This window comes from Phaenicophaeus curvirostris, chromosome 2, assembly GCF_032191515.1.
Source record: "Phaenicophaeus curvirostris isolate KB17595 chromosome 2, BPBGC_Pcur_1.0, whole genome shotgun sequence".
NCBI classification, from domain to species: Eukaryota; Metazoa; Chordata; class Aves; order Cuculiformes; family Cuculidae; genus Phaenicophaeus; species Phaenicophaeus curvirostris.
The window spans coordinates 62,901,692-62,927,512 of NC_091393.1; the positions used below are offsets into that span (position 1 = coordinate 62,901,692).

The 25,821-nt window shown below is 40.2% G+C and overlaps 3 protein-coding genes across 3 annotated transcripts in view; all 3 read left to right on the forward strand.

Moving 5' to 3' along the window:
* Positions 1-25,821, forward strand: part of SMOC2 (SPARC related modular calcium binding 2) — a 267,516-nt gene that overhangs the window by 82,244 nt on the left and 159,451 nt on the right. The gene's annotated exons all lie outside the window — the stretch shown is intronic.
* On the forward strand, positions 958-7,494 carry LOC138718064 (sulfotransferase 6B1-like). The gene is made up of 7 exons (XM_069852257.1): positions 958-1,227; positions 2,663-2,802; positions 3,463-3,552; positions 4,670-4,796; positions 5,588-5,682; positions 6,170-6,326; positions 7,224-7,494. Exons 1-7 carry the CDS (start codon positions 1,026-1,028, stop codon positions 7,352-7,354), a joined length of 942 nt encoding a protein of 313 aa, XP_069708358.1. The 5' UTR covers positions 958-1,025; the 3' UTR covers positions 7,355-7,494.
* LOC138718063 (sulfotransferase 6B1-like) lies at positions 11,958-18,558 on the forward strand. The gene is made up of 7 exons (XM_069852256.1): positions 11,958-12,201; positions 14,517-14,662; positions 15,112-15,201; positions 15,896-16,022; positions 16,442-16,536; positions 16,959-17,115; positions 18,205-18,558. Exons 1-7 carry the CDS (start codon positions 12,000-12,002, stop codon positions 18,333-18,335), a joined length of 948 nt encoding a protein of 315 aa, XP_069708357.1. The 5' UTR covers positions 11,958-11,999; the 3' UTR covers positions 18,336-18,558.

Genomic DNA, 25,821 nt, shown 5'->3' on the forward strand with positions numbered 1-25,821 from the left:
AGGGAGAGCAAATATCAAAAGCATACAGGTATGCAGTTGCTGGTTCTCCTGTTCCCACAGGTAGCATTCAAACGATGGAGATGGGAAAGTATGGTACTTAGGTGCTTGGCATGAATCTTTCTGAGAACTATTTTCTTGTTCTTTGTGACCCATCTTCTTACCAGAGACTTAATTATTAAACCTGGGCTTAACATAAGATTTTCTTCTGAGGTCAGTGGAGTTAGCTCATCACCTGAAGCGCATTATAACTGCTAATCTTTGTAGCTGAGGCCCTATTATTACCAACTTAGTACTGACTGAACAACTATTAAACAATAATTGAGCTCATTAAGGAAAGAACATATATAAGTGAGTGATTTCTATGTAACCACGAGAAAGCCAGAACTCTGTAGTGCAATCTGAACAAGTCAGTGTGTGTTAGTCCACGTGCTCTCCTAGGCACCAGCTAGAGGGAGCAGACAGCTGCCCTCACAGGGCAGTCCACAACTCAGTTGCTAGTGCAGTAACCATTTTCTCTCCCAGTCCCAACATGTTCAATACCATTTTGGTGAAAATGATGAGTGATATGACAAAAAAAATTCCCAGCAGACCATATGGGAATGCTGGGGAATTCTACTCATTCTACTGGAAAGAGTAGAATGGGGAAAGTGATCAATGCTGTTTAAACCCCGCCCTGCAATTCATATAGTTCTATTTGATATATTTTGTTTATAAAGCCTGTCCTCTAATTACTTACAGATTTTTTACATGATATTTTTAAGTTAGTTAAGCCCTTTAACCTAGAACACAATTTCATTTTCCTGGTTTTCTTGTTTGATTATGTTCTACTTCTGTTGGTTTCAGAAGGTTCAAGTTACTTAAGGTCTTTGACTGAAGCTGCGTATTTCTTTACAGTTTCAGAACGAGTAGTAAATCATTGCTCACAGTTTAAAACAAACAAAGCCCTATTAAAAGCTAATCTGTGGCTCTTTGACTGCACAGCATTTCACACTGTGACGGACCCTGTGTACAAGAGAGACGGAAGAATGGAGAAGCCCAGGAAAAAATTTATGGATATTATAGATAAAGCATTGGCTGCTGCTAGCAAAATGGATCGTGATGAACTGCTGTTTTCGTACAAGGGGGTTCTCTACCCTGTTACTTTTTGCAGTCTTGAAACATTCAGAGCCATGGAGTCCTTCGAAGCCAGAAGCGATGATATCATATTGGCTGGATACCCTAAATCCGGTGAATATTGTTTGCTTGCTTCATAAGCAAGGTTTTTACTAAATATATATAACATGTGACATGATATATGATATTATGTATTATACTAAATACTAGTATTTAGAAACTTCATAAAATTTTACAGAACTAATTTTGTACTCAAAAAGCACAGCAAAGGTAATTATGAAGATTTTATATAGGGAATTTTTCAAATGATTGAAAAAAGACATCTGATTTTCTTTTCTATAGCATGTAAATGTTCTTGTTGTCTTTACGTTTTATAGTTATAAAATCAAATGCACAAATTCCAGAGAATTAGCTCACACCAGGGATAACTAAATCTCCTGATATTGCAGGATCTGCTCTCACATTTATATATGTAAAGTTAATAGCTTTATATTTTAACACAGAATGGAGCTTTTGGTACTTTCACATGCCATGCTGCATATTCTTTAGTTTATTTCCCATAGATGTCAAGAATATCTGAAATCCATAACTATAAAAAAAAATTTTTTGTAACACTTCAAGTGATCACACTGTTCTTTGGCTTTTGGGAAATCTAGGGGAGATCTTTGCCAAGGTTGTGAGTTTACCCTTCATCTTCGCTCTTTCTGCCTGGAAGCACCCTATACTGGCTCATATCAGAGCTACAGATTTGGATTAGATGTCACGTATACATTTCAATGCAACTATTTCTCTCCTCCAGCAATTGGATTCACAGTGTCTCATAGTAGATAGTCACAGTTCGCCGCGTTGTAAAGTTTTTGCTTTTTAGTCATGTTTTCTTTTAAAAGAAACGGTATTCAAGAGAATGTAGTTATTAAGCCGTAGTGACAAAGGTGTAGGAACACGGTGTCCAGAAGTCAGGAAATGGTAAACTAAAGATGGGAGTTCTCTACAGGCTAGTTTTTTAAGTTGTGAATACAAATATAATAAATATACAGAGGAAATGTCACTTCAGAGATTTTTTGCATATGGTAAAGAACATGAGCACATACAGCAAAGCTTTCAGATCTTCTGCTCCTATGCTGAAGTCCTGTGACTCATCTTTCCTCCCAAGATAATCATGTGCAGTACATCAGAAAATATATGTAATATACTAGATTTTGAGGTACTTCCCCGTGCCTCCTTATATTTGTCACAGTAAAAATTTTTTACATTAATGCATGTTTTCCTTTTTGAATCTTAGTGGCTCTTCTCTATTATTAGCAAATTTACAATATACAAGTTAATTTACGATGTACTGATCCATTTGAGTTGGAGAAATGTGTCTTTATAAAAATCAAAGGTAAGGCTCTGAGTGGTGATTGTTCAGATCTTCAACTGTGATTGCATTATATGAAGGGAGGCCAGGCAACTCACCTGGTAGTACTACCTACCTCTTGGCTTTCTGGGCAAATCTATTTGTTTTTATTCTGAAAGTTTTACAAAAATTTCTGTTTTTTTCTCCTTTCAGGCACAAACTGGTTAGGTCAAATCTTAAATGATCTGTCAGCCATATATGACAAGAAAACACAGAATAAACAAAATACTGTAGATGATGAAGAACTAGAAGAATTCCCCTACTTAGAAATTGGAGATACTGAGAAATACGAGGTAGGCACAGAATACATATGAAAGTTGACAAAATTTTGTACTTTGAGTACTGACTATATGATATGTGATATATTCCGCTGTGATAAATACTCTCACTTCTCTGTATGTGGTATTGGTCAAGTTGAATCTCATCTGTGTTGCCAGATGCTGAAGGATAAACGGACAGTACAGAGGGCTTTAGAGAAGCACATATTCATTAGATATGCAAGAACTGCAGAAATTGAACATAGCATGCTTTGTATTTAAGAAGAGTTTCATGAAATGTCAAATACTGAAATACTGTCTTCTATCTCTTCTACCAGCTCTTCCTCTTCACCCCTTCTCTCTCTCCTTGAGACCCTTCAGCTTTCACATACCCTCACTTAAAGTCTGCATCTTGCCTTTAGATTTGATCCATTCTCTAACAGAACACGTTAAATTCATTATCACTGAAGAAAATTACCAAGGATAATCTTTTTCCAATTGTTCATTCTCAGAGGCTTTTGAAAATTAGAGCTACTTAGAGCAATCCACTGGGATCCTAGAATAACACTTGCAAAAAATGCTTCTATCAGCCAATACCTATTAATAACTTTAACAAGGAAACATTGTTTCATAGAACGATGAAAAGAATTCTTGTACTAACTGAACTGTCTACTTTCCTCCTTCAAATTCTCATAGAGAATGAAGAAATTACCTTCTCGGAGAGTTATAATTACTCATCTCCGTCCTGAAAATCTTCCCAGATCTATCTTCAAAAATAAAGCCAAGGTGAGTGCTGATTTTAATGTATTGAAAGCAAACACTCCAACAGATTTTTTTTTTAATGCAAATTTAATTATTTTCTGACAATTTTCAGAATCATAATTATACTAAAGTGTTTATCCTGGCCATTTATACATGCTGTATTAAACACTTAATATCAGTTCATCCTTATTTCCTCAGTTCATCCTTTGTGTCAGTCCTGACAAGTGAGCTGGGGGTGCAGGGATGGAACAAATCCTCTAGCAGTAAAATGTATTTTGGCACAGTTTCCTCTGGAAGGCATTTTATGGTGGTGTCACTAGTGAGGTCTTCAGTGTGTCAAGTTTCAGAGAGAAATATTTGTGTGATTTTCCCCCTCTATTTAAATGATGAATGATGCTTGTATTGAGCAAAACATACTTAGATTCTGCACAATTAATCTGTAAAAGATACCTTATTCTTGGAACTCAGGAAAAGAAATAAAGAGTCTGTGACCTTTGGAAGAATGGGCAGGCAATTCAGAAGGACTACTACTGAATCGCCAGGCCCAAAATGTTGTTGTGGTGCATGGAGTTATATCCAGTTGGTGTCCAGTCACAAGTGGTGTTCCCGAGATCTTAGTACTGGGACCAGTTCTGTTTAATATCTTTGCCAATGATATGGACAGGAAGGTTGAATTCACCCTCAATAAGTTTGCAGATGATACCAAGTTGTGCAGAAGTGTTGATCTGCTTATAGATAGGAAGGTGCTACAGAGATATCTGGACAGGATGAATCTGTGGGCTAAGGCCAGTTGCTTGAGGTTCAACAAGGCTGAGTGTCAGGTCCTCCACTTAGGTCACAACAACCGCGTGCAACACAATAGGCTAGGTTGACAGTTGTTCTTGATGATCTCAAAGGCCTTTTCCAACCTAAACCATTCTATAATTGTGTGATTTGAATAATTATAGACAATCATCTTCACAAGAAAATGAAGCAAAGTGAAATACTTCACCTTCTCAACTCAGAATGAAATTGCTACTTCTGTAAGTAGTATATGAGGAGACAGAAATTCCCCAAACTGCAATTATAAAGTAGGTTATTGTTTTCTTCAAATAATAGCCTGTTATGTTTTTTTCTAAAAATAAAATATTTTTTTTCCTAGATTTTGTTGCTTATTCGCAATCCAAAAGATGTAGCTACATCATTTTACTATTTTACCAGTGGCGTGTCCAGTCTTCCCTCCTATGAGACCTGGGATGATTTCTTCGTAGCTTTCATGACAAACAAAAGTACAGTATATTATTCTGTCTGTGTCAATAGTTCGGTGTTTTGCCTTTATCTAAAAACCTTGCACTTTGTAAAACAACTTCACTGGGAATTTTTTGGTTTACAGTACAAAAACAGATTAAAGATAGAAAGTTAGAAATCTGAACTAAAGCTTACAATACTTGTCTTACTGCCTGAGGATAAATCCTCATCAAAACCTCACTTCCACAAAGTGACTTAGCTTGGAAAAACTGATATTTAATTTGGAAGAAGTAGTTCCTCCTTCTCTCTGTCTTGGATCCCCTTCACCCTTCCTTTCCAACGTCCATCATCTTGTGGCCACACAAGCATCTAACACCTACATACCAATTCCCCTGGACCAGAGGAATGTTTTGGACTAAGTCTAGTGCATTAAAAAAGAAAGGAAGTAATCCCACTAATTTAAAATTGAATCAATTCTTCAGTTTGGCATATCACACGGCCAGCAGAAGGGAGGGTTAAACAAGGTTTTCAACTGGATTAAGGGAGCCTGCAAGATGGTTTTCGTACTGATAGCTCTTCAGTGGACTCACATCTGTCATAAAATACTAACAAGTTTTACTGTACAGACTTACAAATTTTATCATATGCCTGAGATATGCATGTGCCAAAACAGCCTAGAGCAAAACCCATAATTCCCATAGAAGGATGTAAACATGATTAATAATGCCCATGCCTTACAAATCAACTTAAGGAGTACAAACTGGTTTATTTCATAAGGAGCTTGTCTAAACTTCATTTAGTCTTCATCTCAGTATTCTTTTGTATTATTTAGTGGCCTGGGGATCCTACTTTCAATACCTTTCCGAGTGGAACAAATATGCTGATGCTGAAAACGTTATGACAATAACTTATGAAGAGCTAAAAGAGGTGGGGTTACCAATAGTTACAAATATTTAACACTTCAAAGAGCACTTGTTCCTAGAGCAACTAATCATTATATTCATGTAGTGTATTTAAACTGTGATACTTTATGAGATAGATTCTTGTTTTAAGGGAAGGAAAGGTGAAATTCAATCTTAAAAGCCTTTTAGAAATTTTAATTGTGAAAATGGTTTTTGTTTTCTCTTTAGCTGTGCTATAAACTTAAATCACTGTAAATCAAAATCCCCAGTAATTTTTTTTTGGGGGAAGTGTTTATATATTCAACAGTATAGATTTTGCTCAACTGTAAATAATGTACAATCTTTTGTAATCTATAGGAAGACAGCTCAGAAGAGAAACACTATGAACCACTCCAGTCTTATTGAACTGTATGAATATTGCGTAACTGTAGCCAGAAGAGATGTAGAGAAGTGCTAACACCTCAGAAAGCAGTGAAATTTGTTCATGCAGTATGTTTCGTTTTTCTTTTCAGAATCGGGTCCTAGGTGTGAAAAACATAGCTGCATTCTTTGGGATTTCCCTGACTGAGACAGAAGTTCAGAGTGTGGTAGAGAGGAGCAGCTTCCAGTCAATGAAGAAGAACTCACAGAAGACCCATGGGGCATTTGGCGAAGTTCTCTTTCGCAAAGGTAGGAAGCTTCAAGAGATCTAGGCTACAAGAGAAGCAAACGCACAGAGGAAATTTTAGAGGCCCACAGATGACTGGCAGGAAGGAGGAACTGTCATGTATCTGAACTCCTCTAGATTTCTGTACCAAGATCACTGATTTTTCAGTCATTAGAGGCTGACCTGAGCAGGCAAAACTGGGCCAAACTCAGCTTGAGTGGCATGATCACACTTCTTAGGAGAGTGTAGGATCTCCTGAAAGAGCTGCTGCCAACTCTCCATTCATGCTCACAGGTTAGAAGTAAGCCAAGCATACTACTTTTGCAGTGTAGTGTAGGAGACACAGACATGAGGGGGCTGGCCTGGCTGTCAGAATGTGCTGCTGCATTTTACATTAAAGAAGTCACCAGATAAAAACTCAAGCTGCCAAGGTAGCAGGAACCCAGCTCTGTGTCCTGCCACATGGTTCTTAATCAAGCTTTCATGTTCTTCCACCTTGCCAGTCATAACTGACTGGAGTATAAAGGAGCAGGGAACCAGGAGTTTAAGCTGCTTTTTTGGACACAGTCACCTAAAAGAAGTACGTAGTTAATTCCTTTATCCTGTGTTCCTTTGCATCATGGCAGTTTCACATAGCTGTAGCTCCACTGACTTCACAGAGTTATATGAGTGCAAAAATGAGTTAAGTTTTATCTTGTAAAATGAACCAACTCCATTTAGTGTACAATGGAACTAGAATGACAAATCTGTAGAATAAAAAATAATAAATTTTCTGTTTGTTTGATAGGAATGTTTTTTGTTTGATAGGAATGGTTGGACTCGATGATCCGGTGGGTCTCTTCCAACCTGGTTATTCTATGATTCTATGATTCTATGATTATTGTTTATCAAGAATCAAGAGTTTCTTTGTTTCTTTGAAGGTAATGTAAGCGACTGGAAGAATCTTTTCAGTGAAGATCAGAATGAGAAAATGGATAAAGCATTTGAAGAACATATGGGAGGAACTAAACTGGGAAAAAAGTTAAAGTATGAAGTGTACTGTAAAGCCTGAAGAGTAACGAAATGTTGTTACAGCAAAAGCTTTCCAATGCACTCTCAGATCATCTGGCTGCTATATACTAGAAAAATAGATCAAATGATCCAAGCATCTTAGAATTACTGTAGTAAACACATTGCAGTGACCTTTACATTAACAACGATGAATAGTGGTTTTGTGTTTTAAAGGTGAGATATTTGGCTTGCTTTGGGTACTGTGATTTGCTGAATAATATAACAACTACCCATCTTCAGATAAGCTTAACAACCCTGATCATTAGCTGTCACCTGGAAGGAAATGCCCCTTTTCTCTTTTTGACAAATTCATTATTTCCAGACTACTTATAATTATTTAGTATGTGCAATTTTGTCTGTTTGTTTTCAAAAATATTTCAAATCAAGCAGCATTTTCACAGAAAAGATCACTAGCAAAAATATGGACACAACCTGATTAATGACAAAGGTTATCTTCCCTGTGACTTCAGCATAAACAGGATCAAAGCTACACGAAGGAGAATGAGGGTCAGCATTCTCAAGTATTGCCATCTCTGTGAAAGTAGAATTTCAAAGCAGATTTCAGATTGCAAGGTGTTGTCAACAGACAAGATCCACTCAGTGCTTTTATAGAAGCATAGAGTAGCCCAGGTTGGAAGCGACCTCGAAGAATCACCTGGTTCAACCTTTCATGGGAAGATAGTATAATCGCATCTTGAAAACTTCCAGTGATGTGAATCTACCACGTTCCTGGGCAGATGGTTCCAGTGAATAATTGTTCTCATTGTAAAGGCTTTATTTCTTATATTGAGATGAAACCTCTCCTAGTGCAACTTGTACTCATTGCCCCCTGTCTTCTCTACATGACTTCTTGTAAACAGAAAGCCTCTGTGCCCTTTGTAGCTGCCCTTTAAATACTGGAATACTGCGATAAGCTCTTCCCTGAACCTTCTTATTTTCATGGCCCTTGTTTGGATGCCCTCTAGTCTCTCTGTCTGTCTTGAATCGTAGTGACCAGAACCGGACATAGTTCCCCAGATGTGATTTGAGAAGTGTTATGTGTAGCCATCATAAAAATTCCAGATAGTTTTCTTTTTAATATATAAATTTGTATTGGCTCCACTGAAGACCCTTTTTCTACCTGTATATAGGTTAATAAAAAGTAACATAATTAATTAAATGACTTGTTTTTGAAATGAGTCCTTAATCTCTATACCTATTTGCCACTTCTAAGAAGTGGGTTTTTTTCTAGTCATAAAGTAGGAAAAGAAAATGTAGTGAATATAGAAAATTACGTTTCTCACCGTTAGTGTCAGTGGAGTGCTCTTACCACAAAACTACAGTTGGCATTGCCTCTGTTCATTCTTGATGCTCATATATGCCTACAGTTACTCTTTTACTTAAACTAATATGTAAATATTGAAATAGATTAGTTTCAATAAGCAGAAATTCCCTGCAACTGAAGATGCCAACATTTGCTGATACTAAGTCTACTGAGAAAATGAGATTGTCAAGGATGATGGTGCAAAACTTTACTATATTCAGCTGTTTCGTACCAACATTGGTATTTGGCACTGTGGACACAGTATTCCAGACCTGTCCAGGGACCAGCTGCAGTTCAGCCACAAGTTCTGGAAAAACAGCAAAATAAAGTTTTCCAAATATAGTTGAAATAAAAACAGGAAGAAAACACAACCGATTTATAGATTGCAGATAGAAGTAAAAATAAAAGATACACTAGGAAAGAATAAAATATTCAATGACTGCTTCATTCTTGTAGAACTGGTTAATCATGCCTGAACATGTAGAAATGCAAAGCTTTGCAAAGAAATAGCAACGCTAGAAACAATACTTCAATATTTAGAAAGTTGAATAGATTCAAAAGCAGAGCATTTGAGAGTCCTGACACAAATCATCTTTGAACAACTAGAAATCATCTGTAAGGCCTCAGAGAGGTACCAGATGCCTGGAGGAGGACATACATAATAGCCATGTTTAAAAATCTGACAAAGAAGGATCAAAATAGAGCATCCACCTTAACTCAATACCTAAAAATCTGCCAGCAAAAATGACCAAGCAATTGATCATGAAATATTTTGAGGATAATAAGGTGGTAAATATAAACATTGCCAAAACTGTTTGTGTTTCTTCTTTAAAAGATAACTTGAATAAGGCATAGACAGAAGACATAGCACGAGAGAGGTTCTGAAATTACATGATTCCTGTTTTTGAAACAGGCATTTCTCCATCAAGTCTGACTTTATTATGTGATATTTTTTCCCTGTTAGATCTACACCAGATTTTAGAGTTACACCCCACATTCTCACTGGCCGAATCCTGTTGCAATTTCATGGCAGCTTTTGGGTTTTTAGACACCAATATAGCACAGGAACTTTGGCCTGCAATGAGGCATTATAGGCACAATGGACTTTGAGAAGTAAATGTGAGTAGCATGTTTACTTTAGTTAACTAGGGCAAATCGTTATCTTTGATAACTGCTACTTTTGAAGTCTTATCAGATGAGAGATCATGTAGGTGGGTGTCATTGAGTCTAGGAACAATTTCTGCGTAGGCTGGGTGCTACACTGCTCACAAGGGAAACAAGCTCTGTTGGTAGTTCCTCACATAATACTACTTTGCCACTACTCTGTTGAACTGATTAGATAAAAACTACTTGAACACCTAACTGAAGAGTAAACACGCCCTTGCTGATCTGATGGAAAACCAGACCATGACCTGTTTCTGAAATTTCTCCTCTCCGGTGTCATTCCAGCGCTATGGATTTAGATTCTTTCTGCCCTTGCAATCTCACCCTGAAGGACAGGGCTATTCAGAGCAGTAACACTTCCCATACTTTTGCCCCATGACAGACACCACGTGGGTCCTTGAATTTAGTGGCATAAGGAGATGGGAGGGGGAGGATGGAGAAGGCAAGCTTTCATGTCAGAACATGAATGTGAACAAGGAGACTTGGTGGATGGGTAACATTTTGAGGGGGTGAAAAGTAAGAGGAGGTGAAGGTAGTCAGGGCAAGAATCAATTCAGAAAAATCTAGAAATCTGTTTTCAAGGTAATACATGGCTGACTGACACAATAGCAGTGGTTTTCAAACTTTAGCACTGGTAGGCTGCTAGGTCCTTACCAGTTGTCAAAAAAACCCAAACCCAAAATCATACATTTGTTTCTGGTCTAATCCTTTTTGTTACCTATGTTTCCTGAAACAATATGTTTCCAACAAGGAAGACACTGTATTTACTGTAAAGAGGATGAATAAACCAGAAAAAATATGCTAGCCCTAGGTTATTAGGTTTCATATTGACTTATTCTAGTAATCTGGCTCCTTTATGATGGAGCTCCTCAAGGAACTGTCTCTGGAGGCAGGAGGAAAAATGCTAATATCTTGATTTTCTTACTCTTTACTTTTGGGAAATGGAGGAGATTTTTGTTTGCAACTCAGAGTAAACACATGGACAGAAAACTGAAAACAATAAGAAAGCTGGAAGAACACATAATATATGAACAGTCTCCAGTTTTTATGAAAAAAATAGTACTGCTAGAGAAAATATTTCTAATAAAATGGTCTGTTTTGATCATTCTGTATTTTGGGAGATCAGAATAGTTTTGTTGTTCTTTGCAAGTAAGTGTAGGCAATCTTCCAGGTCTTACAGTTGTGCTTTTCATTTGAAACCTATTCATGCTTATTAGGCTTCTGTATAGGTTTACTGGCTGTCTAACATCCATATATGAAGAAAGAGACGAGGTTGTCATGCATAGCAGTATGGAGCTTTCTGTATATTTGATATATGGGTAGTGAACAAGACTCACACTATATTAAATGGCATGAAAAAAAGAAAAGGTAAAAAGCCTACATGGGTAATTCAGCCTTCCTTTATTGCATGGCTCTGTTGGGATGACCTATGGAGATACCTATTTCCCCATCTCAGTACTGATTATCTTCTGAAAAGTTGTCAGCCAGAATACTAATAACACCCCCATCAAGAACAATCTCATTCAAAGATTACATTATGGGCATGCAGAGAGAAGTAGAACTGAAGTCATACAGGTAGAATTGGATTCACATTAATGCAGAACCTAAATATTAGACTTTCATATGAAAATAACCCTCCTGTAGGATGTGATGAAGTAAAAATCTCAAATGTGAGTATTTTATCATGAGAAATATGGCTTAGACGGTACTTGTCCCTAGGTCTAGAGATATTGCCTTAAGTGTCGATGTTACAGCGATTAACTGCATGATAAAGCCTGGAAGGAAGTTGCACTCCTGGATGTAGATCCACTCTTAGAGTCAATATCAAGCTAGATTAGGATCCACTATCCACATATCCAGCACCAGTTTAAAATATTTCAGGCAATATCCTTTATCAGTCTGTCTTTGGTTTCATTTAACATTTTGAATGCTTTTAGTTAGTGATTCCTGTTAGATATAGATTCCTGTTCCTAGTATCAGATGCAGTGAAGATTATAACCATTGTCAGTCTCCAGTCCTGCAATTCTAAAAGGAGTTAACAGAGTACTGAGTTAATCAGTGACTTGTAGCCTCATTCCTAAGTTAAATGTCCTATCCGATTTGCTGAATTGTTGCATAAAGTTCTTCTGCATAGTGGAAAGTCTCTTTGTTTTGAAGAGAGTTCCACAGAGATACCACCATGAGCAGAAATAGGGAAAGAATCGTTAAAATAATGGAAGATTGTTTTTCGCAGGGTGAAAAGATTCCCGCAGAAGGCATGCTGTTTTCCTACAGAGGTATTTTATACCCTGCTACAATTAGTAGCCCAGAAACATTGGAAGCTATGAAAACCTTTGAAGCAAGGGATGACGATGTGATTCTAGCAGGCTATCCTAAAACAGGTGAGTGTGTTTTCTTGATAAGTAGTCAAGTACACAATGCTGCAATCCAGATATTTGTGCCAACATTTAACACAGCAATAATATCTGAGAAAATCTTATGGTCTTATGGCGACATCAGACTTCATAGGATCATGAGTTTAAATTGACAGGCATGTCCAGAAATCAAATAATACTACCTCCTGCTCAAAGCAGGGGAAAGACCTAAACTTCAAAGTTAGGTTTGGTTGCTCAAGGCTTTTTCTGGAATAGTTTTTAAACTTTTAAGGTGGAGATTCACCACCCACTGGAAATCTGTTGCAGTGGTTTCCCACTATAGTTTTTTGATGGGTTGTTTTTGGGTGGTGGTGGGTTGTTTGTTTGTTTGGGTTTTTTTACTGCTATACAGTCAGACATCCCCTTGTCGTGATTTGTAATCTACCACTTTTGTCTGTTACTGCCCAATTTTCAGAAGAGTTGTCTCTGTCTTCATTATAACCTCCTAACCTCCAGCCTGAGCAAGCCAAGCCTTTCAATGCATCTTATTTGCTTCAGCTTCCCATGAGTTCATGGAAGTTCAGCAAGACTCTGACTCTCTTCAGATTCGCAAAATCTCTTGTGCTTCAGTGTGGGAACTGCACACTATATACAAGAGGTGAACTCAGCAGGGTGAAGCAGCATAATCACATCCCTTGATACTCTGGCTTGCTAATAAAGGAAAACATGCTGCTACCCTGCTCACTTTGAGGGCAATACAGGGAGCAGATTCTTCTAATGAGGGCAGAAGAACTGCTGTTCCCATAGACTAGCTACATTGCAGGATGCAGGTGATTGCCATGTATTTAAATGGAGCAAAAGACATTAACATCACCAGGAGTCTTGAATTATTTCCTCTTTCTTTCACTATGGGCATTTAAGATTCCTTAATTTTGTCACTATTCACTTTAGAAAAATATCTTAATGGTTTATTTGCAGAAAAAGAGGAACTGTTGATCCTCATTAAATCCTTTTTGTGTGCAGCCTGTACAGCTGTGCACAGGCAGAAAGGATTTAAAGGTGTGAGGATCCACCCATCCCAGAAGATGTTGGTTGAAAACTGAAACTTGACTCTCCAAGTCCAGTCCCTCACATACCAGTTTTGCCAGGCTGCAGAGGTCAAGGCAGTGAAGCCTGGTGCAAAGGTGGTGACAGCAACTTTACAGTCTGGTGATTTGGTTGATGACCCCTTCTGCTGCCAGTTTTGGAAGCCTAGCAGGGGGCTGGGAATGAGGCCAGGTTATGTTGATTGTGAAAAGACCGTAAACCAAATCTAACTAGGACATTTCCAAAGACAGCACTATGGAAGGAGAGCAGAAGCAGCCAAGGGAAAACTCATTTGGCCCTATGCTGGGATCTTCACTGCTCTTGAGTAATGTCCACAGGGAGTAGAGTGAGATGACCAAAAGGTGCCAGAGGTGGACAGAGCAATAATGGTCTGCTTCTGTTACCACTGAGCCATGGGATGTGCTTCTGGATTGAGCAGGATAGTGCTTCACTATTTCTGACAGCTCTGTTCATGTTGGCTTTTGGCATACCCTTGTTAATTATTACCCAGTGTTATGGTTCAACACCAGCCAGCAACCAAGCCCCACACAGCCACTCGCTCATTTTTCTGCAGTGGGATGGGGTAATCAAACAGAATAATAACAGTGAGAAAAGTCATGGGCTGAAATTAAGATAGTTTATTAGGCAAAGCAAAAGCCACATGCACAGGCAAAGCCAAACAAAGAATTCAGTCACTACTTCCTATTGGCAGGCAGGTGTTCAGCCATCTGCTTGTAGGAAAGCAGGGCTCTGTCACGTGTAACAGTTACTTGGGGAGGCAAATGCCATAACTACTCACATCCCCGCTTCCTTCTTCAGTCCTTCATGCTTTTATTTCTGACCATGATGTTACATGGTATGGAATATCCCTTTACTTGGTTGCGGTCAGCTGTCCCAGCTGTGTCCTCTCCCAGTTTCTTGTGGACCTTTAGCCTACTTGCTGGCGGAGCAGTGCAAGAGGCAGAGAAGCCCTTGAGGCTGTGTGAGCACTAGTCAGCAATAATGGAAACATCCCTGTACTATAATCACTGTTTTCAGCACAAATGCAGGGCATAACCCCATATCAGCTAATATGAGAAGAATTAACTCTATTGCAGCCAAAACCAGCACATACAACTTTTGACAGGCTAAGGTACAATATAGAGATAAGGTTGTTTACAGACATGAACCAGTTCGACATGATGTCCTTTCAGACAGGTTAGTATGAAAAAGTGCAGTCCAAAATGCATGTGCTACTGGTGGTTTTATCGTTTCAGGAACCAACTGGCTTGACCAAATTGTGAGGGAGTTGGAATCAGCAGATGTCAAATGTACAGAAGAAGAAATGAAAGAAAGAATAAATGCTGAAAAGAAGCTAGAGACATTTCCACGCCTAGAATTTGGAGATCCTGGGATATATGAGGTTGGCAGAGACTGAAAATATTTTTCCTATTAATAGTGGAAAGACAATGGATGATCTCAGAGAGGCAAGGGAGAGCCCAGAGATTTAAGCAGTTGCCATGGGCAGCACAAGTAGGATGTGCTATTGTCCCTGGTGTCCCAATACAAGGGTCACAGTGCGCACACAGTGCTGAAGAGCCACCAAGGTCTCAAGCCCTAGATCCTGTGGGTTTCGTCAGTAACATTTTTCTCTTGAGTGTCCTGTCCTCAGGCCTGTCTCAAGTGAAATGTTGCTCTGTGGCAGAGGCTGGCAGAAGCCTACACCACCAGTACATTTCTGTGGGTTTTCCAAAGGATAAGATCTTTCCTTTCTGGTCTTGCCTTTTCTTATTGCCCACAATTCCTGAAAAGGCACATGTCATTAAATAAACTACTTCTGTCTTGTCACATTTCTTCCCACTTGCTTTAAAGAGGATGAAGAAACTGCCTTCCAGAAGAATTATACAAACCCACCTGCCGCCTCATCTCCTACCCCTGTCCATTTTTCAAAGCAAGGCTAAGGTGAGTTTTCTCTTTGTATCACACTGAAAAAGCTTTTCCATCCCAAATGAGCTTTCCTCTGTTTGTGTGAGATGTGTTTTCTGCACTTTCACCTGGGCTGGTCAATGAACAGGCATATTTCCAGTGCTGAAGAGGCAGAGTGCTGTGCGCTAAGGCTGTGAACAAGCCTCCTCTCCCAGCAGCAGCTTCATTGACTCAAGAGGATACTGTCCTATTATCAGATGTGACTGTCCATTCATATCACATTCAGAAACATGCTTTCAAGTTTGTGTCAGAAAACTGAGCGGGGCATGCGGTTTGTTTTTAACTTGCCTCCAAGACCAGAGTACCTGTGGAAAGCTAACCACAGGCTGGGGCTAAGATAGTCTTCAGAGGGAATTTCTGCAGAAAGAAGCAAGGATGCACCAATAGCTTGGTGGTCGGTATCTGGTTCAGTAACCCAGGAGCTCTTTTCTCTGGGTTGGAGCTAGCTCAGAGCTATGTCCCAAAGGCATCACTGAAAAGCTTCTTGTTTTCACCCTGAAGCTCACATTAACAGAAAGTCACCTGCCAAAACAGATTTTTTGCTCAAGAAAAGGAATTGGAACAGCACTAGATGGTCTGGTGGGTGTTAATGGGCATGTGATGTGTTGAGAACAAGGCATTTTATTCAGTCACCTAATCAGAACCACACTATGTGATTTATCTCCTCCAGATCCTTCTGCTAGTTCGGAACCCCAAAGACACAGCTGTTTCCTTTTACCACTTCTACAACAACATGCCAGTGCTGCCATCCTTCACCTCCTGGGATGAGTACTTTACAGCCTTTATGAATGGGAAAGGTACTTTACCGTGCATCCTCTGGATGCTCCTTACATAAAGAGCATACACAGGACACTATGCTTGGGAATCCTACTCCAAGATATCCTACCAAGGCACTCCCACAATAGATGGACAGACCCATGTTATGACTGAAACAGGGAGTAGCAGAGAATCAGATTGGTTTGTATCTAACTCTGAACAGAGAGATCATGCAAAAGCTTTAGCCTGATTTTCCCATTCCTACAGTAGAATGTGTGGTTCGGTGCAACCTAGTGGCCAGAGCTGAGGGATCCTGAACTGACCTCCGCCAAAACAGTAGACATGTTGAGCCAGTCCCCACATCACCATCACGCTTAGAGAACTGCCTGGGCTGACTCCTCTGATTTTCTAAGTGGCTGTTTCGGGGAATGCCCTACGTCTGTTTCTTCTTTGTCTGCAGTGGCCTGGGGATCCTACTTTGACCACTTAATGGAATGGAACAAATATACCGACCATGAGAGGATCATGATCATGACCTATGAGGAACTCAAAGAGGTGTGGCATCTCACCCAGTTCTTCCCTGATGGGTGCACTGTGCATCCCTCTTGATATGTAAAGCTGTGGGGAACAACAGCCTTGTGGGGCAAGCCAGTCTGCCCCTTTAGATGAGTGTGTCTTTCTGAGCTACTCTTTTATATCTAGAGGCGGGGGTATGGGGTTAGGAAGAGGATAGCCTTGCCTGTTAGTGGAAGGAACCATATCTGGCACAGGCACAGTTGCTTTTGGGAGAGAAGAAAACACCTAGAAGCTGAAGCCACCATGTGTGGGTTTCCTTTCTGTCAGAGCTGTTAGAATTCTTCAGTGACACTGAGCAAAGCAGCCTCCTCTGCTGGGCTTCTCACCAGGTCCTGGCTCCATGCCATAGCAACAGTGTCAAGTCTTTTGATTTCAGCTCTGTGCTATGTTCCTTTTGTCAGGACCAGATACTGGGAATGAAAAGGATTGCTGCCTTCTTTGGATTCTCCTTACTTGAGGAAGATTTTCACAGAATTGCCAAGAACACTAGTTTCCAAGCTATGAAAGAGAAATCCAAGGAAACCCATGGAAAGATGGGGGACATCCTCTTCCGGAAGGGTAAGTTTCTGCAAATGGAGAATTTGCCTTCTAAAGTCTCCTTCTGAGTTGGTCTCCTCAATTTGCCATGAGCTTGCTGGGCTTTTGGGAAAGGACAGGTGTGGGAGAGGTCTTTCCCGTGGCATCCCATAACACAAGCCTCTGCTGTTAGCAGGATTTGGGGGCTGTTTGCGAGAAACATATTGGAGTGGCTCAGCTATGCTGCTTTAAAGTCCTTAGCCATTGCTTCCATGTTGCTCTGTTTCCCTGTGGCAGCCCTGGTCAGTTAGGCAAATGAGGTGTGAAGGTGGGGGCTACTGTTGGTGTAAGTTATGCTAACAATTATGCACCGAATCTGCTTGGGCTGGATGGTTGTTCTTTACCAAGGGGTGGTGTGGCTGCATGTAGCACTTCATGGAAGTCTCCTTTGGGAAGAGGTGTGCTAATGGGACATGAGTCCCTTGAACCTCAAGCTTTCTGCTTTTCTGGTCTCATGGGCATCTTCTTGTTACATCCTCAGTGAGAACTGAGGAATAGTCTCAGTAAGGTTCCTCCCAACCAGCATGTCAGTGGTGGCCTCAAAGATGGTCCCTAACAGATCCATGGCCAGGGCTGGAGCTCTGGCAACCCAGCTGTTCTCCATGGCATAAGGAGTCTTTGATTTTTGACTGTCATGGGTACGGGCTTGCTTTAATCCCATTTCTTCTCCATCCCTTGGAGGAAAACGGATTTAATCACTTTCCTCTCTATTACCTACACCACTGCCTCAAAGTACTTCCCCCTTCAGAAGGAGGCATTCACAAATGAGCTTTCCCTTGCAACAAAACCAGGATTCCTTCTCTTCTGTGTAAAATCTTCATGAAGCCATTTCAGGAAACCCCTCTGGGGAGGGTAGTCATACACGCAGCCCACTAGCAATGCTCCCTGTGGTTTGGCTGCAGCCTTTACTTCTCTGCTACCTTGCCTCTCCCAGGTAATAAGATCTCTCAGGGGCATAAATCAGATCCTTCCCACCTCATATGTGAAATGATGCTGCCCCATTGCTGCTTGGGTATTATCCTCTCTCAGGAGCAGCTACCTCCATTCTTTGGTACTTCTTGTTCTACACAGGTGTTGTTGGGAACTGGAAAGACGTGTTCTCTAAAGCTCAGAATGAAGAAATGGACAGAAAATTTCAAGAATGCCTAGGAGGAACGAAGCTGGGGGCAATGATGAAATATGAGGTATACTGCAAGGCCTGAAAATAAGCCGATGAGCAGCACAACAGCAGGATGTGTGCCAAGGGTTATTCTACAAAGGTGGACAGTGCCCATGCGTCCTCAGAAGAAAAGCGAGGAACCCCTCAGAGATATGCCTGGCATCTCCAAGCATTCGAATGATAATTCTTAGGTGTGTGTTGGATCTAGGGTGTGTGCTTCACTTTATGCAACAAATAAAATGTGCATATGCCTAGAAGAAATGACTGGTGTCTTTCCAAGAGGGAGATGGTGCACAGGCATCATAGTGCCAGTCTGGTCGTTTTCCTGTGGCTGCTTCATGTCCTGAGATGGTGAATGAGGCCACTGCAGGGCTCAGCGGTCAAGCAGGGGGACCAAGACAGGGCCTTTCTTCCCAGGACACTGCGAGCTTGACATGGATTTCTAGTGTGGGTCTGAACCCTCAAATGTCTGTGTATGTAGAGAGCATGATTTAGATACACCGGAACTACCTGGTGTTGACATTTAGACAGCAAGGCTAGAAAGGCCTTTGACACTTTGGCAGACTCCTCGCCTTGGTGCAAGGTGGGACTTCTGGAGCTTTTACTATGACAACTTCTTAAGTAATGAACATTATATTTTCTGGAGTATTTTGCTTCCATTGGCTTCTTTAGGGACAGTTAGGTAAGTGGCAGGTGGGAAGAACCACGACTTTTGAATGGAAAGACTGGAGGAAAAATTCTCCTTGGTGAACCTGTTGCTAAACTATTAAAGCTGTGCTTGCTCAAAAATAAATACATTTATGCTACATAGATATGACTTCCACACCATCCTTGCTGGTATAAATGTCCTTGCTACAGCGGTGCAGAACATACTACACAACTTCTTGCCATAGAAACTCTTGGAAACCCACAAAAGATAAGGAATGGTTGATTCTGTCTGGCAAAGGGAATTAATTTTCTTGGAAGAGGAATTCCTCTGCCATAGCCCAGACAGATATATCTAAAGGATTTTCACACTGAACTAAGATTAAAAACAGAGCAACCAGCAACCAAACCAAATAATTAACAATGATGGGAAAATGTCAAGTTCCTGTCAAAGCTCTGCCTGTCCCTGCCCACACCCCAAGACTCTCCCTACCCTGCCCATGGCTCAGGACCCTGTGTCAGCCCAGAAGATGAAAAAGCCCCTTAGATGAAAAGATGAAATCTCAAGACCTATTTGTATTTTTTAATTTTTTTAGTCTAAGGGCTCTTCGTAGTCCAGAAACTTTAGAAGTTCTGAAATCTCTTGAAACTGGGAGTAATAATGTGATTCTCGTGATCTTTCCCAAAATGAGTGAGTCTTTCTTGCTTGGTGGAGTCCACAGCTGCAGTCTAGAAGTATGTCACTGCACATAACACAGCAATAATGCCCACAACGGCTTAACGATGACTTCAGTCTTCTGTGGAGGCCCTGGAGCAGGTGTAGTTCCATGGAGGAGTAGAGGACTGGTGTTTCCATAGACTTCTTTCACTGCAGGACATAGGTCATTCCTGTGTGCTGGGTGGAGGTACAGGCACACATGCCAACCAGACTCTTGGACATTTTTCGTCTTCCTTCCCATGCCTTTCAATCAAGCATTTGAGATTATTGGATACCTTATTGTTTTCTCCTAATTACTTAAAGACATACCTTAACAAGTCATTTGAAGAAAGTAAGAGGAGGTGATGTCTGAGCTACATCACATCTACTTCATGCTCAACTTGAAATTTTTTTCTCAGGCAGATAAGATATAAAATGGTGAGGTCTCATGTAAATATCAAAACTAGTTTAGATATCATTTGACATTGGAGTCATAACATCTCAAAGTTCCACCCAGTCTTAATGGCGTTAGAAAATTCTTTGTGTGACTCATTTTAAATGTGATGTGGCCAAAATTCAACCCACTTAATTAGATGGTCAGATGACGAGTAAGCTGGGAGCGGTGCAGCCAAACTTCCAGTTCAACAGGGGGAAGGAACTTCTGGCTTCTAAAACAACATTTCTCACATAAATCACAGCAATATGACTTGAAGAAATGAGTTCAGACTCTCCTGCTGAAACTGGGTTTGGTCATTAGGAGGCAATAGTTGCACTCAAACGTGTCCGAAAAGCAGTAAAAATATTGGATGGTACCTAAATTCTTTTAGTCTGTGGTGTCTATTACTTTTGATGGATTCCTCTTTTTTTTTTTATTTTCTTTTCAGGAACTGATGGCTAAGTCATCATTCCAGACTTTTCTTTTTTTTGCATTTGTTTCCACAGATACAGTCATCAGTCTTTTCAGATTTGTGATATATCATAGATTCCCAGCTGATGTTACTCGACCCTACTTATAGGATTTCCTTCTCCATATTTCTCAGTCTATCTATGCTTATGGGTGTACAGGCTGGAAACTTTCACAATAATAAACCAGCCCTTTCCTAAGACACATAGCTCTTAAACTTTTTTCTTGCTTGTTCTTTTAGTTTTATCTATAGTCCATGGAACAGTCTTCTTCTAGTAAAATATTTAGTTCTTATTCATTTTGAATGCCATTAAAGGGAATGAAAAAATTCTCTTCCAGAAGAACAATATGAAAGTCATGCCCTGCCTTATTTGCAGTTTTTCAAAGCAAGGCTAAGGTGAATCTTCCTTTTGATTTAGTCTGAAACTACTGTTATAAATAGCATTTTCATGCAAATTAGTTTTCCATTTCCAGTGTAAAATGTATTTTCTGAGATTGCATGTAGGGCTTAGGTGAGTAAATTAAACATTTACAGACGTGAAGTGATGAAGTGCTGTTTACAGAGACTGTGTTCACATGTTCTCTTGCAGCTGCAACTGTAATAGTTCCATAGGTTATTGCTGTCCTCAGCTCATCCCTGTCAAAGACAACTGCTCCCTCACATTTCCTGGAGAAACTGCTCCTTGGCCTCTTTCATTACAATTAATCTAGACCAGGAGCTTTTTAAACTAACTGTGAAAGGACCTTGAATTGTCCAAACCTTAGAATTGAGCCTAGCTGGACCTTTTATTTACAATGGACACACCATGATCACCCAGAGGTCTGTAAACTTCTAAAGGCTACATTTAAGGGTAGCTAAACAAGGACAATCCACATTAAAAATATGGAAACTCAGTTTCTACTGAGTAAGAAAATAATAACATAACAGACCTCTGAAGCAAATCTCCTTTCTCCTCACAGATATTTTGTCTCAGTCCAGCAACATTTCATGCAATTTTAGGTTGCAGCAGGCTCCACACAGGCTGAATGTGACTGAGAAATTTGAGCTAGTGGCTACCCCAAAGGCTAGACTTGTTTCCCTATTCTGACCGTAGTTGTTTGCTCCTTCTTTTGCACGAGCTCTCGTGCTTGTCTGACTCCCCCAGCTTTTTGAAGCAGCATGAAATACTCACTTCTGGTGGCAGCAAGCTGCTACATTGCCCCAGCTGTCTTGCACAACCTCACCCCGGTGCCTCTGGGTGTCTCAGAAATAATACTTCAGTTGCTTCACCAGCTTGTCTCTGTCATTTCCTGCTTCGTTCAGGCATCTCCCAATATCTGTGCCTGCTGCAGGCTTCTTCCTGCTGGGTCATGCACCCACACTCTAGACTGCTTTACCAGCTCAGGATGACCACCCAGAGCAGAGCAGGGCAGACAGGCAATCCCTGCCTGGCCACTGAGGGGGAATGGAAGAGATAACACACTGTGCACACACTGACAGAGAGCATCCCTCTCCCTTATGCCTGGATAGGGGCAGCAGTACTCACCTCCTGTAGATATGCTAGAAGTTATAGCCATTTATGTTGAGGGGGGAAACCAGACATATTTCTGTAAAGAGGACTTTAGACCTAAAATGGAGTTTATTCCATTAACTCCATGGATGTTATGTTTGCTTTTACATGAAGCTGTATGTGAGCCATTGAACATGAAGAAGTGTTTAATATCTTGAATTGAGTTTAAGCAAGAATTAAAATACACAAATGTAACATTTTTTGTCCTATAAACCACAACTTAGGTGTTTCCTAACCGCAGGGGTGAAATGACTCCATTTTTGTCTTAAAGGTCTCCAGATACTCAAACCATGCCTCAAGATGTGTCCAAGAACTTTTCAGTGTTAACAGGCTGTAAGCCCTGGGTCTTCATGAAACTATGTATGGCTCATTTGAACTTCACAGTGAGATCTCATCTTTCCCTCATACTCAGCACTTTTGGAATATGAGTACTCCTTATGAAACCTCCATCTGGGCCTATCCAGATGGAAGTAGCTAAAAATGCTAATAATCCTTACAAACCTTTTTTTAAAGCTAGAGCATGTAGTGTTGCTTCTCCAGAACAGCATTTAGTACAATAAAATAGTTGTTAATGCTGGTCTGCCTACACAAGCCCAAAAGAGCAATCTTGGTTTTACTAGGATTTTATTTTTAGCCTGTCACATTTAAAATGCTTTCTTCACCTCAGAATTACTTGCAGACTGAATGGCTCACAACAGCTCTTCGGGTAATTGCAACCCAACTCAAAATTCTTGGCATTGGTCTGAGGAGAAAAATGCCAACCTGGGAAGCAGGGTGTTTTGGTGGCCTGAGGGGAAACATTGGCAAGACACTAAGGCATAGGAAATAGTGTATATGTGTTGGTTAATATAGCACAGTATGATTAGCTGTGTTCTTTGCAGAAGGATTCAGAAAAAAAAAAAGACATTCCCATTTCTAGCAGCTTCTCTTCCTTTGAAACTATGTTTACAAACTTCCTACAGAAACTTAATTTAAAGGCCACTTAAATCTTTATGAAAGCCAGCATACCTTTTACAGAGATACATCTGAGCACAATTTTTCTCTTTGTATGGCATGCTGAAAAGTGTTGGGTAGTTCCAAACAAGAGTTCTAGTTCTATCCCATTCAAAGATAATGTGCACTTGGGGCAGCATCATGAGCCCTCTCTGTAGTTACTGGAAAGCAATAAATCCCATTGAGTAGCAATGGATGAATCTGATTTTAGGTGTGTTGAATCAACTTTTATTCTCCACTGGTGCTACAGTGACTGTGTTCCTACTTGAGATGCTGCAGATGATGAAGAAGGTGAGGATGAATTGCATCAAACTGTGCCCAGTATCAGCACTGGGCTTGCCCTATCTTCATCCCACTAGGAATGAGTAATTCTGAAGTAAGTGGATTTAAACTGCGGGGGTGAAAGGGAAAACAATCAGGTCTCATGTGTATGAGAGCACAGATCATTAGGGATTTGGTTGTTGGGAGACACGAAGACCAAGCTGTATCTATCTGTGAAGGCTACAACCTCTATATACTTTCTTTTTCTATCTTCCCACTTGACTTTTACTGCAACTTACCTCAGACAACACATCACTTAGAGCAAATCTTATCATTCATGTGCTTATTCTTAACTTCTTGGGCAGTATGAACCTGCCCTGCAGCAGCATATACTCACTCTTTCACCAGCACCTATTAAGATATTTTCATCTTATCTTGAGAAATGTTCTCCTCTAGTTTTCTGCCATTCAAGGAGGAAGAAAGGAATAGGTGAAATATCCTTCAGGCTTCATCAGATGGTTGACAATGGCTCCCTGATGTGCAGCAGATCAGGGGAGGTCACACAGTTCAACCTGTGTGATATACATACACATATGCAGGGAAAGACTGTCCTTTGACAAGTACTTTACTTTTTACTTTGACAAGTAAACTTAGCTGAAGAATCCACTGGAACATATTACCTCAAGAGTCTTTCTTTTGAAGACGGCAGTTTTTGCACTGCTGCAAAGCCACCCCTGGTAAACTGTATTTTAAGACACACAGTGCACATCCAGCTGCATGTGTATTGTCACACATTGCAGTTTGTGCTTCTTTCTACTTCAAGGGCACGTAATCTGTACAACCTCTGAAAATCTGCTCGTCATATGCACCCACACTTCTAGTTAACAGGGTGCAAGAGGACCTTACCAGCAGTGTATTCTGAGAGGAAGGGCTTGTTCCCTGACTTAAGCACATAAAATCTCTGCTGCTGAAGCATCACCATGTCACAGGCAAGACAACTTACCCCAGGACACATATATCCCTAGACATTACTGAATCGTGTTTGTAAAGAGGGACTCCCAGCTAGAATCAAAGGACTGGGAAGGCTCTCCTTGCCCTCTGTGACTGTTTTAACCTGTTCTAAAATCCCACACATGCACAGTTAGGATGAACCACACTACACAGTCACTACCTAGAAGGACTATGCTATAAATATTTTTAAACTAGCTTTAAAAATACCTATGATATAATAAATTTTCATTTTTTCCAGGTGGGTTTAATTTTGTTGGTACTATAACTAAGCTTATCAGTTGAGAGCTTTTATGGTGCTAACAAATTAATTTATTAGAAGAGATGGATGGAATATTTCAGCCATACAATTTTAATTTGATTACAGTTTTAAAAGACGATGGTACTGACTGAATATAGAAAATGTTCATGAAGTTTGATAGGGATGAATCTGAAAAGGTTCCCTAAACTAAACAGGAGAATTACAGAAGTTATTGTAAACACATATGGAAGTATATCCTCTGCAGAGTCTTTGACTGTTTTTTAAAAAGTCAGTCCTATTGAATTCTGTAACAAGGACAGAATTTCCTATTAAATACTTGAAGAAAAAAATCCTTGGCACTTTCTTAAGTTAGACAAAACACAGAAAAGTAGAAGATTTTTCAGCTGTGCTGAGCCTATACAACTCCCACCAACACCAACAGTAATGACAGTGCAAGCACATCAGGGAAATAACCCTATTAAATGGCTAGCCCAAGCTTTAAGTCAGGCAAGAGTTATTGAATCTAGTGGATATGACTCTTGTTTCTGCTCTACATGAGATAATACTAATTTGTGACTCGGGGATCTCCATTACTTTAAAAAATGCAGAGGCAGAGGGCTTTCGCATAGCTTCCCGATCCTTCAATAAGCTGTTGGCATTCTGATTTCAGTAAGGCTTTGCCCTCTCTGTGCTTTAGGAGTAGCAATATAACCATGCAGAGCTGTCAATTCCTCTTTCTTAAATAATTTGCTGCAGTGTTTCAAAAAGGACACCAGAGGGCAAAATTTAATAGCTTTCCAGAGCCGGCTAGCAGGAGTAGGAATGCAGAGCCCTGTGCGTCCACCGCCCAGGCTCAGCTGTGTTTTGGGTGAGGTTGATGGGACCAGTCATGTTCTTTGTGTGGACAGAAATCACCCAACCTGGTGCTCTGAGCACCTTCTTGTACTGTTGCACTGGAGACCAGTACCCCTTCTCCTGACTAAACTCAAACCAGATGGTACCTCCCAAAGTGAACAAATGGTTCTTTTTTTTAATTTATTTATTTTGCACAAAGGTACATTTAACAAAATGTTAAAAATGCAAAATACAAAAAAGTGGCATGATAAAGGTAGTTCCATGGCAAAGCAATCACATGACTATGAAAAGTCTTGCCATCTCGATAAACAATCAGGCAGCTTTAAATATCCTTGTTGGGGAAAAAGAAATAAAGGAGTACATTTTCCCTTTGAA